Source organism: Penicillium verrucosum (genome assembly GCF_028828655.1).
Source record: "Penicillium verrucosum strain IBT 35672 chromosome Unknown utg000002l_segment0_segment0, whole genome shotgun sequence".
NCBI classification, from domain to species: Eukaryota; Fungi; Ascomycota; class Eurotiomycetes; order Eurotiales; family Aspergillaceae; genus Penicillium; species Penicillium verrucosum.
In genome coordinates this window covers 4,985,847-4,998,777 of record NW_026643211.1, presented here as the reverse complement: position 1 = coordinate 4,998,777, position 12,931 = coordinate 4,985,847, and the positions used below count along the sequence as shown (strand labels likewise).

At 47.6% G+C, this 12,931-nt stretch overlaps 3 protein-coding genes across 3 annotated transcripts; 2 read left to right on the top strand and 1 right to left on the bottom strand.

Moving 5' to 3' along the window:
• Nucleotides 1-530: 530 nt before the first annotated feature.
• N7516_007489 (uncharacterized protein) lies at nucleotides 531-8,336 on the top strand (the record flags this gene model as incomplete). Its single annotated transcript, XM_057220209.1, is given in 26 exon segments — nucleotides 531-1,076; nucleotides 1,088-1,431; nucleotides 1,442-1,611; nucleotides 1,673-1,888; nucleotides 1,944-1,972; nucleotides 2,024-2,225; nucleotides 2,291-2,523; nucleotides 2,573-2,778; nucleotides 2,835-3,292; nucleotides 3,343-3,417; nucleotides 3,469-3,678; nucleotides 3,733-3,804; nucleotides 3,856-4,157; nucleotides 4,283-4,426; nucleotides 4,479-4,580; nucleotides 4,635-4,851; nucleotides 4,901-5,069; nucleotides 5,123-5,660; nucleotides 5,713-6,085; nucleotides 6,140-6,222; nucleotides 6,279-6,375; nucleotides 6,424-6,651; nucleotides 6,712-6,878; nucleotides 6,929-7,036; nucleotides 7,088-7,441; nucleotides 7,512-8,336. 26 exon segments carry the CDS (start codon nucleotides 531-533, stop codon nucleotides 8,334-8,336), a joined length of 6,468 nt encoding a protein of 2,155 aa, XP_057074300.1.
• Nucleotides 8,337-8,686: 350 nt separating this feature from the next.
• Nucleotides 8,687-11,157, bottom strand: N7516_007488 (COG1/VPS51 family protein; the record flags this gene model as incomplete). The annotated part of the gene is made up of 2 exons (XM_057220208.1): nucleotides 8,687-10,952; nucleotides 11,015-11,157. The coding sequence occupies 2 exons, from the start codon at nucleotides 11,155-11,157 to the stop codon at nucleotides 8,687-8,689; spliced, it is 2,409 nt and encodes an 802-aa protein (XP_057074299.1).
• Nucleotides 11,158-11,358: 201 nt separating this feature from the next.
• On the top strand, nucleotides 11,359-12,696 carry cdc123 (cell proliferation protein CDC123; the record flags this gene model as incomplete). Its single annotated transcript, XM_057220207.1, has 2 exons — nucleotides 11,359-11,486; nucleotides 11,538-12,696. 2 exons carry the CDS (start codon nucleotides 11,359-11,361, stop codon nucleotides 12,694-12,696), a joined length of 1,287 nt encoding a protein of 428 aa, XP_057074298.1.
• Nucleotides 12,697-12,931: the final 235 nt, after the last annotated feature.

Genomic DNA, 12,931 nt, shown 5'->3' with positions numbered 1-12,931 from the left:
TTATTCTCAGATAGTATATAGTGACCTTCGTGACTTGTCTAGGCCCTGACAATTCCAACTTTGGAAATGAGCGTGGAGATATCTAATGTTTGCAATGCATCCAGAGATGTTTGTGTTTTTTGTTTTGGACAAAGAGAGTTTAGGGAAGGAGCGACTGTACACGTTTGAGGGACATCTCTGATTTGGAAGGCACGCGTCTGGCCATATGACCCTGATCTCTCTCCTCTTCCACCTCTCTCTCATCCTTGTTTACCTCTTCGACACACACCGATCTTTATCACTTCAAGCCATCAATTGATCAGTGTTTTGTCTTCGCCTGGCTTTCCTCGCCGTACCATTTTCTGTCCTAGTTCTGATTACCAAAAATCCCCAGAAAATCCGAAAAAAAAAGGAAACACGAAAAAAGCGAAAAAACCCCACCGTCTTTTACCAGGCGCCTGACGCGTCTATCGGTTCCCATTTGTGTTGACCAGCTTCTCGAACAGCTTCTCGAACTGTAAGCAACAAGCATTGAGTCTTCTCACACCACAATGGCGTCTGTACAGACCCCGTGGACCTTAATCTTGCTGCAGGAGAAGCCTGGACTTCACGAATACAACCATGCTCTCTCGAATATCGACAAGTACTACACTCGCTTACAGCGAGCCATGCAAGATGGAGCAATCCATGATCAGCTTGTTCTCAAACCTGACCAGACACACTCACGTCTTTTGAGATCCTTCGAGATCTTACGAGCAAAGCAGCTACCAAGTCCTGTTGCCGAGGAGATCTTCAAGACCATGGTCCTCCCGTTTGTTCACGATAATATCTTCTCGCCGTCGCAGATGATCCAACTCGTTGGAGCCGCGCTACCTCTCATCACCAAACAACACTCTCAATTTCTATGTGACTTGACCAACACCCTCCTCTCATCACACGACCTATTCGATCACCTGGTGGCCAATGAAAAGTACACTGCGGTTCTGAAGGAATGGTTGTTGTCAAAAAGGAATCACCTTCCTATTGCTCTCTCCAGGCAGGTTGGAGACAGGTTAATCTCCATGTGCAAGGCCTGTTCCGCTGATCACGGAACGGGGGTATTGTCGAGAGTTGGGATATTGCTCAGAAACTGATCGAATCGGTCAACTTACTTATCGACACGTCATACGAAGAAGAATTGAAACGAGTCAAGGTGGAGAATCTGCCTCCGCTGGAATCAATGAAAGTGCTGAATCGGGACGACAAGAAATTGACTCCAGCACAGCATGGTACTAAAAAGGCGCACCAAAACGAGTTCAAGGTCTCAGATGAGATCCTTCAACAGATGAACCATTTTAACCTCCCCCCCGCCATTGTCCGCCCGAGGCCTCACCCATACAGGGGAGCAGCTCCAGAACGAGATAATACCCGCACTCATGCGCTCTGCCCTGGAAAGCTTCCCATGCAGAATCTGTCTGGATAGGCTCACTATCGGCAGTCTTGCAGGCACCCTGGCCAGCTCGACAGACCTGCCCTCAGATCGCACTACAGCACCGGGCAGTACCCAGGACATTTTCGGGAAAAGAGTCGGTCTGTGGAAGGTTTTGCTATCTGACATCGCTTTCAAGAATGCAAAGAAACTGGTCCACGGAGGTAAGTCAATCACCTGCTTTTCTCCAGCTTGCGCAAATTGGTCATTTCTAACCGCATCTAGGAGACTTTGGCGGCGTTGAACAAAAGCTCAGAGATTTGGCAAGCGGCGAATGGAAAGGCAAAGATCTATCTCGGCGTGTGGGATCTAAACAACAGAAGAAAAGAATGCAAGTTCCTATCTTGGAAGTGAGCGCTTCCGCAACTGTGTCAATCCTGTGGCAGGTTGATGTCGGCTTTTACGATGAGCTTCCATGGGTGCAGCAGCAGATTGTCAAAGGTAAGTGTCTCAAACTATTTAATCAAGATTTACGGATCTATGCTGACTTTCGCAGTTTGGCAAATCGTGACATCGGAAGAGGAGGTTTGTTTTAAAATCGAATAATATGAGAAACCTGCTAACTGAGTTCTAAAGTTGGAAACTGCCATTGAGCAAATAATCTCGATTCAGGAATCCTACACTCCTCAACTTGCTCAACTCTGTTTGGAACGCCCTGTTCAACAATCCGACGGAACTTGGACACCACAGCAGTTCCAAAATGTGAAAGAGACTGAGTCTCACCAAATGAAATCCATTTCTTCCTCCAAATGCAGCCCTGCTCTGATTGAGATGTCAAGTATGAATTCTTCCCATTAATCGATCCCAAGTCTTATATGCTGTAAGCTAACCATGAGTTTCAAGACAAGTTTTACAATCTCACTGAGCCGTTTTTGAAGTCAATCATGGATAAGAATGGCACGGAAGAGTTTCCGTTTGATCTCTCGCCGGAAGAATTGGAGATTGTGAAGCACTTTAGCACTTCGACCTTGATTCTAGGACGAAGTGGTACAGGGAAAACCACCTGTCTACTGTTTAAGATGCTTGCCAAGCACAAAGCGAGACAGTCGGCCTCAGATGAGCAGCAAGCTCGACAGGTATGTTTTTCTCTTCCCACAACGGCGGATGGAGAATTGACATGAATAGCTTCTCTTAACTCGCTCCTCCTATCTGGCCTCGAAGCTTCAAACATATGCCAAAAGTCTGATTGATGCTCAATCTAAGGCACCATCGACGGAAGAAGATGTCGACTCGGACTTGAAACCAACTTCATTCTTTGCCCTGAAGAACTGGCATTTCCCGGTCGTCTGTACTTACGACGAGTTCCTTGGGCTTTTGGAGAATACAATCAGGTTTGAAATATCTCCGATGCCACACTTGTCAATATGTCCTCGCTAACTTGAAGTAGAATGGCCGATCGAAAAGATTTCCTACGAGATGTCAATCCTAATAAGACAAAGGATATTGACCCACAAGTGGGAAACAAGCCACGAGTGATTGACTTCAGCATTTTCAAAACAGAATATTGGGGCTCTCTAGGTGGATTAGCTCCACCATCTTGCTCTCCAGAGCTCCTCTTCGCAGAGATCATGGGCGTCATTAAAGGCTCCAGTATCACGGCAAAAAGCCTGAAGTCGTTGGACCGCGCAGAATATGTCAAGAAGAACGCGAAAGCTTCTCCCGCCTTTACATCTGAGGCAGAGCGTGAGAAAGTATTTGGAACATTTGAGCGCTATGAAAAGCAAAAGAAGCTGCGCAAAGAGATCGACGAGTTGGACCGCGTCAGTGCCCTGCTGAAGACTTTAAAAAATAACAAAGCTCTAGCGGAGCAGATTCAGCGCTGCTTTGAGGAAATCTATGTTGATGGTGGGTCTGATTTTCAAAATTCGAGAGCAACCTACTAACTGCATGTTTAGAAATTCAAGACCTGCGTTGTCTGGACATTGTCTTGCTTTTGGGCTGCCTCAGTGACGCCCGCGGGATTCACCTTGGTAAGGTCTCCCACAGTTGATCCACGAGCTTAATCAACTAACAGAATCTAGCGGGCGATACTGCTCAGTGCATCTCCAAGGATTCGGTTTTCCGGTTCCCTGAGATAAAGGCTCTATTCTACGAACATTACGAAGTCATTGCCAATGACCTAAACCAGCCTTCCTTTGCCAAGCCGGTTCAATTCTCTCTGGCTAAGAATTATCGCTCGCATCAGGGTATTCTAAGTTTCGCATCTTGGGTGATGCAGCTACTCTGGCACGGTATGAGAAATTTCAAAGATCAACAATCGTCTCTATCTAACGTCTTATGCATAGGATTCCCGGAAACAATTGACAAATTGGACCCGGAGATTGGCTATATTGGAGGGCCGAAGCCAATTATCTTTGGTATGTCGCACCGCTACATTTGCTTTCAATCACCTAACATTTGTCACATAGCGGGATTTGACTCCTCGATTCTTTCTGCTAAAATGATTGGCCTGGTCAAGCTCAACGACAAGGTCGCCGACTTCGGTGCTGAGCAAGTCATCCTTGTCCGTGATGATGCATCAAAGGACAAACTGCAAACCCAAATTGGAGAGATTGCCCTTGTCTTGACCATCCTAGAAAGCAAGGGTATGGAGTTTGATGATGTCTTGGTGTATGACTTCTTCAGCAGCAGTGGGCTTGGCAGTAGCTACCGCTGCCTTTACATGCTTGCTCATGCAACACGAGCACAGTTTGATGCTCAGAAGCATGCGGTGAGTATTTCATGAAATACCCAATCCGTCATGATCGCTAACATGTCCAACTAGGCTTTGTGCTCCGAACTTAAGGTATAGCTATTCTTTTCCTAAATCTTCCTTTTGCTAACAATCATAACTAGTCACTCTATGTTGCCGCCACACGAGCCAGAAAGCAACTTTGGTTCATGGAGACACAAGAGAACAGCGTTGACCCCGTTCTTCAAACGCTCTCACAGAGCAACAGCCACGAGCTCGCTGAAGTTGTGAAACAGAACGACCCTAATGTAAGTACTCTTCTGATCCAGATAAATCGTACAATCATCTTAACTCTCTCAGGTTGCAGCAAAGGTCATGGTTCTGCGGGCCGGTGGCTCAGTGGACCCAGACAGGTGGCTCAAGAGAGCAGCACATCTTCTCAATCGGAAGAGCTTCGCAGAGGTAATATACTATCGCCAGCCGGAAATTAGTTCTGTGCTAATAATAGTTCAACAGGCATTGTTTTGCTACAAGAAGGCCAATGATCCTCGGGGAATGACACACTCGCAGGCTTGTTTGTATGAACAAGAAGGAAGAACCCACCGAGCGGCTGGTAATACGGAAGATTTCACCGCGTCCTATGAGAAGGCTATTGTTCTTTTCTTAGAGATAGGTCTAGTCACAGAAGCGGCGATGTGTTACGAGGGACTTGGGCAGTTTGGCAAAGTTGCAGGTTTGTTTTTACTCACATCGAGCCTGATGAGTACTGACCTCTTTTCTAGAAATTTGGAAGGATCGTGAACAATACCAAAAGGCTGCATCTTTCTATGAGAAAGGCAATCTGTTCACTGAAGCTTCGGAGTGTTATCATTCTTGTGGTCAATATGAGGCGGCAATCGAGGTCTTGCGCCGCGGAGACCAGTTCGATGAACTGGTCACCTATGCCAACAGGTTTTTACAAATATTTCTCTGTACCTTGAATACACGATATTAACTCTGTATAGGAACCGCTTGTATCTCAGCGAGCCCACCTTGCTTCGCTACTCGAGATTATGCAATATCTTGCTAAAGCAGGGACGCGTCTCTCCCAGTCTGAGGGCGATAACCATCAACATGCTTGGATCAGACGTGTCCAAGATCGCTTTCTTCAAAGAGTTTGAAATGTGGGACCAGCTGCGTGCGCTTTACTCATCAAAGTCCCGATGGTTTGAGTATTACGATCTATCAGTTGCCGTTGGTGAAATTCCCGCGGCGATACGCACATTGCTGGTTCACAAGTTGATGCCAGTGGTCGACAAGCCAGTTGTCGAAAAGCTGTTCAATTATTCCATGGTCGAAGTGTTGTATTATCACAGAGACTTAATTGCAGGCAAACCTGAGAGAGATGGGCTGTTGAAATCAGTCAAGTCGACTTGCCTGGAAAAGCTTGGAGCTCAGTGGAAAACGCTATTGTTGTTGATTGACGATTTTGAAGATGTGGATTTACCTGCCTCAGTTAAAAACCTGGATAAAGGTCCTTTGAGGGACCTCTTTTGTCTCTTTGTTCGTTTTCAGCCTCGACGTCATTTGTGAGATGTGAGCTAATTATTTCCAGGTGATCACCTTCGAGCCGTCAGTCTTCACCAAGCACAAAGTCGAACACCTTCCGATGGATATTGTTATCCGGGTTGGAAAGCTGCTGCAGGACTTTTATTCCCAGAGTCAATACTCCCTCAGTTCCCTGGCTATGGTTTGTGGTATCTTTACCAACCCTAAACAAGAGAACCAGACGATCTTGCTTCACTGGTCTCCGCTGAGGACTTACACGGCAACGCCTCTTGATGGGTCTTCATTGGAGCACTTGCTTGACATTGGAAAATATTTCATTCAAGATAAGTTTGCTGCAGCACTTACTCAGTTCCATGAAAATGCATACAGTCTCATGAAGAAGGATTTCCCTCCCACATGCTTCCAACAGCTTTACAAAGGTAAGCTATGTCTGTTTACGCCATCATTTGAAAATGTCTAACGATTTCAATCAGGATTTTGTTCAAAGCTTAAGACTGATGAATGCTTCTGGGGTCACGATAAGCCTACTGCAGAATTTGCCATTTCGAAGCTGAATGTGAGTAAAACATAAAAGAAGGAACAAAAAAAACAACTAACATCTGACTCTCGTAGTGCCTTCTCACCATTGCGGAGGTTTTTGCACGGCTCACTCCCATTTACTATCAAAGGGTTATGGGCGAGGCATTCAGCAAACCATTTCTAGGTCGCAGTAAGTGGTCGGTCCAATGTCATATGTTTCAGAACTAACATACTATAGGGAGAACTTGGATGCAACAACTCCAAGAGGAGCTGGTAATTGTTAGTTCCCTGGAGCAGTCCTCTACTGCAATTGCAAATTTACGTTCCAACTTGCAAAGCAATCCAGAGTTTGCTGCAACTGCATATTGCCTCGAAGAGCTATTGTTCTATCGCATGAACAAGGAGTGGAGCTCGATGAGCAGTCTGAGCTCTTCTCTAGAGAAGGTCCAAGAAGCTCAAATGCTCGGTATGGTGAACATACTTTTCTGAAAGAAAACTAGCTCTAATAGCTAATCTAAATCTGCAGGCCCTCACCCAGCCACGCGCTTTCAGCGAGCGCTGGTTCTGCATATGGATCGTAGCATGCCACCGCGCCCTGGGCGCTCCGGTCATCCTCTGGCGTTGCCTTGGACAACGTTGAATGCAGTTGAGAGAATTCGGTCAGCGGTTGCAAGACGCCACGCTCAAGACTTTGTGAGTCATTGATCTACATTATTTATTGAACTATACTAACCTCTGTATAGCACGAGGGCATCAATGCCTTTGTCCAATGTCTCGAGAAAACACCCAAATCCTCCCTTGGGTCACTCCATGCTGTCCTTTCTGTGCTTGAATTTGCAGCGACGTACATTGTGTGTTTCCAAATATCATCGATGATACAGCAATTTGCTAATATTGTATAGCTTTGTATCGCCAATCCAGGACGGGGTATTGTAATTCCCTGGTCCTGGGCGTTGCAGCATCTTTCGACAATTATGCAATCTCCCGCTAGGGACTATGGGTTCAAGGATAGAGAAATCCGAGTCCAAACAACCGACTTGATGAACATGGTCATCAGCTTCTGCGGCCTCATGGAACAGGTCGAAAGTGGGCTCACTAACGGCATTCTGAGGTTTCAAGGACTAGGCCGCAGTAATCTTCCAATACCTATTATCAAACGGCGCTGCACTGAGCTTCTGACGACCGTGAACCTCAACCTAAACCATTGGCCCAAGCAGCCAATCGGTTACAGGGAGATGGAGAAGACGATCAACAAGGTATGTATTGTTACTTATGCCAATGTTCCCTAAAGTAAGATTGACTAATTGTACGAAACAAAAAAACTAGACGCTTCGCTCATCCCTTATTCCACCGGGAATGGCACTGGAGTTTGGAAACAGTGATAGGTTCCGGCAAAGTTGCATTCGCGAGTATGCAGCCTACAACCACAAGGACGAGCTTTGTGTCATTGCGCTTGATGATAGAAAGTCTGCTCCTCTCTTCCTACGGTCCTTCACGCAGGGCAACGCCAAATTCGCCCGGTTAAGTGATATTCTACAAATGTCGCACATTGCTGAGAACCCGCTATCCATGGGTCTGGAAGAAGACTGGCAAGTTGATGAATACACTGGCTACGAGCTCGACATGATCACGAATCTTCAGCGACGCTGGCGGCAGGTGATGAAGGTCCTCGAAAACAACCGCTGCAGGGCACAAACCCACGAGGGCAAACTTATCCAGCACTTCCATGGGGTGTGCATGAGACGCATGAGCGTTCTACCCGCGGCTGCTTGGTCAACTCGGGATAAAATACACACGCGCAAGGTGATATTCACCGACGGTATGAAGATCGCCATCTCTCTTGAGGGTGTTTTGGACAGTTTCCGACAGCTGAAGGAGCGGTGGAGACAACAATTCGACCGCAATTGGTCCACCGCGAAGCTAGAGGAGCTTTCCATCATTCGCGGACGTATTCTCCCGATCGACGGCCAGCTTGAATACATTGTTGAGCACTGGTCTCCCAAGGGCATTGAGGAGGGTATGATGACCATTCCGGCTGAGGACCTCGGTATCTCAGCCCGTGAGGCCCAGCGCGCCCTCTGGGCTATTCAGCGCGAGATTGAAATCATTCGGTCTCAGGTTGAGATCATTGCGAAGACTGCCGACCGATAACGGGCATTTTCCCTTACATGATTGACGATCGGGAAGCTCGACAATAAAAAACCGCACCACAAAAACATTTGAAAATCAAAAACCTTGGCAAAAAAATGTTAGCAGGCCATGATCTGAGTGGAGTGAGGAGGATTTCTTAATATCTGGCGTGGGATCATTTTATGATAGGATGAGATACGATTGTATGAAGTGAAATGTATGAATATCTTGTCTAAATACTCTGTAACTACATGTTAATGGATTCTTGTCTGCGTATTATCTCTTAGAAATAGTATCCACTGCTGCCTGAAAGAGTAATGTAAAGCATAGACAGGCATTTGGCAAGATGCAGGATTATCCTAAAGAATCACTCAGTGTCCTGCCAAGAGACCAAACAATAGCTCCGTCCGAGTCCAATACTCAGTTGCAAGCTTCTTGATAGTCTTTACAGTATCCGCACTGGAACCAGCGCTCTTCTGAGTACGCTCGACGACACCAGCCAGCTGATTCCGCTCGCCGAGCATCTGAGACAGATACAGAGAGTCAAAGAAGAGCTGAACCTTCCAGTCGCGCAGGCCCTCGACTTGATCTGGACCCAGACTTTGGGTCTCTGGATTCTCCTCGGTCTTATCTTCCTTTTCCTCGCCTCCGTTGGCAGTGGGTTGGTCCTCTTCGGTCTCAGTATTGCTAGGGACATCTACACTGTCGAGATCATCCAAAGCAGCCGAGATAGCCGCCTCAAGTTTCGTTTTCAATTCCTGCTTCAACGCCTGCACAGTGGACGGATCCCACAGGTCCAATCCGCAGGTGTCCATCAATGAAGTGAGACGGCGCAGGAGCTTGAAGCTTGAAGCCGAAGGCTGAACCGGTATAGCGGGCTCACCTTCCCATAGTGATCGGCCGGGCACGATCTTAATGTTGCCGGTTTGAGGGTGACTCTTCGGGGACGGGATCAAGCTCAACGAACCAGCCTTGGCGACTACTTCTGTTGCAAGCAACTTCTGTAGATCAGGGACGATTTCGCTCGAGAAGACAAAGTCTGCAGATACAAAGCCGGTGGGAATATCTCGCCGGACTAGTCGTATAAGTCTCAGGAGGAAAGTGGCTTTTTCACTTGAATGCGATGGGGTGAATGACTTGAAAGCGCTGCTAAATGATTTCTGGAGATTGCTGAATGCGTCGCGGACGGCAGAGTGCAGAGAATCGGATAGGTGCCGAGGGTCATCTTCATTGAGTCGAGGTGTGATGTCGATATCTTCGTCTTCGACTTCACCTCCGACGAGGATATCTGTCCATCGAGTGCGGCGTAGAGAGTCGATGGATTCGTTGAATTGTTGGATTGATGCCAGCCATGCTTGATACTTGATAAGAACGGTAGAGACGTCTTCGTCACGACCCAATAGTCTGTCTGCGACGGTTTGTTTGAATGCTTGTGCGCCGTTCGTGAATTCTGCGGTAATGAGATCAGCATCCCATAGAGATCCGACGGAACTGTGGTCGGTGTTCTCCCAGTTTGATATTATTGACGAAACTTGGGTACCGACTTCGCCTAGGCTTTGTGCGTGTACATTCAGGATCCTGGAGAGCTGCTCATTGAAGATGTTTCGAAGAATTTCGAGGACATCCACTGAGCCGTGGATGATAGTTGAGCCCCAGGATGATAGCCACAGTTCCACAGTCTCTGTGCGGAGCGAGAGGAGCTCAGAGAAATCGGTGCTTTGGGCTAGGCTCTTTTGGCAGCCTTCGGAGAATTTCTTGAAAGCCTGGAGTGACCATTCCTTGATTGATTCCACGCCCTGGGCTCTGTTTAGTTCGCTGAGCTTGATCCAAGGGGTGAAATTCTTCACATCTGGAGCTACCCAGCGGCCAAGAACTTCAACCTCCAGCCCATCTAGATTCTGAATCTCCGGGTCGGTGAGGAGGGGTCGAGCTTTAAGTTTCAAGAGAACATCTGAGAATCGATGGGATCGCAAGACCTTTGAGGCCTGAAGTGTCTGAACAAAAAGCTGGAGGGCTCTGGGAATGTTCTCACGAGACATATCTAACTGGCCAACGATAACATCCAGGCGCACTTGATGGAAATGATGGATCGCATCATCGGAAGAAGAGCTTGTTGCAAGACAGTAGGCAGCCAATGATTCAATGATGGTGTCTTCTGTAGCGCTTGTAGAGGCAAGGCGTTTATTAATCCGTTTGAGGAGTGTTTGCCGAAGGGACGCTACCTGCTTCCAGAGATCATCAAGGAATGGAGGGGGTGATTCATGTTTCGATAATGACTTGTGTAGTGATCTGGAAACAACTAAAATCTTCGCAACCAACAAGAGCGAGCTGCGACGTCGCAAAAGCCGGCCGATAGAGGTTGTACAGCGGTGAAGGAGAGAGAGCTGCGCTCCCAATGCGTGTTTCTCCGCATCTATATTCACTGTATCAGCTACTGATTCCTGATTTCCTCCAAAATAGTTTTTACCTTTCTCCGCATCGCCAATCTTTATTTGCCGAACGTGAACATGCTTCCTTTCTATAAGTCGGGGGTTGCATCGACGTCCAACATCGGCCAGAATGGATTCCACGTCTTGAATGTCTCGGTTCATAGCCACAATTGTCTCAGCAGTTCCAACCAAATCACGATATCGCGTCCTATAATCAGATTATATCAAGATTAGTAAAGGAACAGCTACTTTGGCAAATTAATCACCTACCCCACGAGAGCTCGGAGCTTCTCCTTATTGCTTGCGATGTCCCGGCGCAGCTCCTGTTCCACGCGGCGGACCGTGGGAATTGGGTATTGGAATGCATCCTGCCATGACTTCAGGCTTTGAGGATCAGGGGCCTCAGGAGCCATGCTGGCGGGATATGTGGAAAGACCGTTGGTTTACAGAGAACAAGTAATCAATGCGAGACGGATGCCTGAGCGCCTTAGACACCGGCGTACTCGTTCTTATCGTTATCGTCATGTGATGGCAGAAAAAGTCCCCCGCCACCGGCCACCGAGGGGAACGGTCATCGCCGGTCGATCTTACACTTTACACAAACGATATTCAATATGCCATTGATGGAGTCAGACGCTGCTATGGCAGAGACATCATCAAGCGATCTCCCTGATCGCCTTCCTTTCCCACCCACCACCTACTCCCACATCTTGCGTTGCTCCTATCATGACTGGCATCCGCGGTAAGCTTCCATATATGACTCAACACTGAACATATCTGACCCAAGTTCTAGCTACCGCACACTTGCTCCCAAGTCGCGTGTCATTCCATTGACTGCTCCTTTCGTTAAATACCTCCGTGCCGACGGTATTGTTCTCCCACCCGAGACCGTCGCCCCAACCGACGATGATAACCTGGACACATTCTCCGATTCGGGCGAGGAGGAGCCCGATCCATCTACCGAATGGCAGGAGATCCACACCCAGATCAAGAATACCATTTCGGAATTCGGCGGCATTGTCACACCTAAATTGAATTGGAGTGCTCCCAAAGATGCAACCTTCATGGCCGCTACAAACGACACCCAATGCCGTTCTCCGAATGACATCTACTTGCTCCTGAAAAGTAGCGACTTCATCACCCATGATTTGGATCACCCCTTCGATGACTGTGTGCCGGATACAACCGACGACGAACCCACCCCATCCACTGTTGATTCACCGCTGCCGGATGTTCCGTATTCTCTGGTTCTCCGTAAATATGTCAACTTCAACCCTTCGCTCGAGTTCCGATGCTTTGTGCGCAACCGTGTACTGCTTTGCATGACACAGCGCGACCAGAATCACTTCGACTTCCTCTTCCCCATGCGTGATATGCTGCGGTCTCGGATCCAGTCGTTCTTCGATGAAAAACTCAAGAACACCTTCCCTGAATCCAACTTTGTATTCGACGTCTATATCCCCGCGCCACACCAGCGTGTCTGGTTGATTGATATCAATCCGTGGGCGCAACGTACCGACCCGTTACTGTACAGTTGGTTGGAAATTCTCCAGATGAAGGACCCGATCGGTGTGCAAGAGGAAGAAGATGATGGAGCGGAAGAGTTTGTGAGAATCTCACTTCATGATGGTAAAGTCATCACTTCCGGCACGGCGGAAGAGCTTGAAAAAGAAAATGATTTGAGTTCTTCCGACTCAGAGGACGAACATGAAGGTGCCGAAGGAGATGACGAACAGGCCCCCTTCCTTCCCGAATTCCGTCTCATCAAGAAGGATGATCCTGAGGCATATGCATTCAGCTCCACTCAATATTCGGCTCATAAGGTGCCGAGGGAACTGGTCGATGCCTCACTTGAGGGACCTGGCGGCATGAGTGAATTCATGGGCCAGTGGCAGGATATCTTGAAGAAGCAGGAGCAAGAGGATCGGGCTGCTGACAGTGACTCTGAATAAAACAATCTCCACTCAGAATGCTGAGTGGGATAAAAGCATGGACTATTGGCGTTGGACTATAGCAGGGAAATGAGTTTGGGAATTTCAAGGTTGCATCGTGGACTACAAATCAATCCACACCTTACCAGTGAATAAAAATCAATATATCAATATATCAATATATCAATATATATCAATATATATCCATGGATGTAATGGTGGTTCTCAGTCACTAGTAATCACAATTACCTCCCTA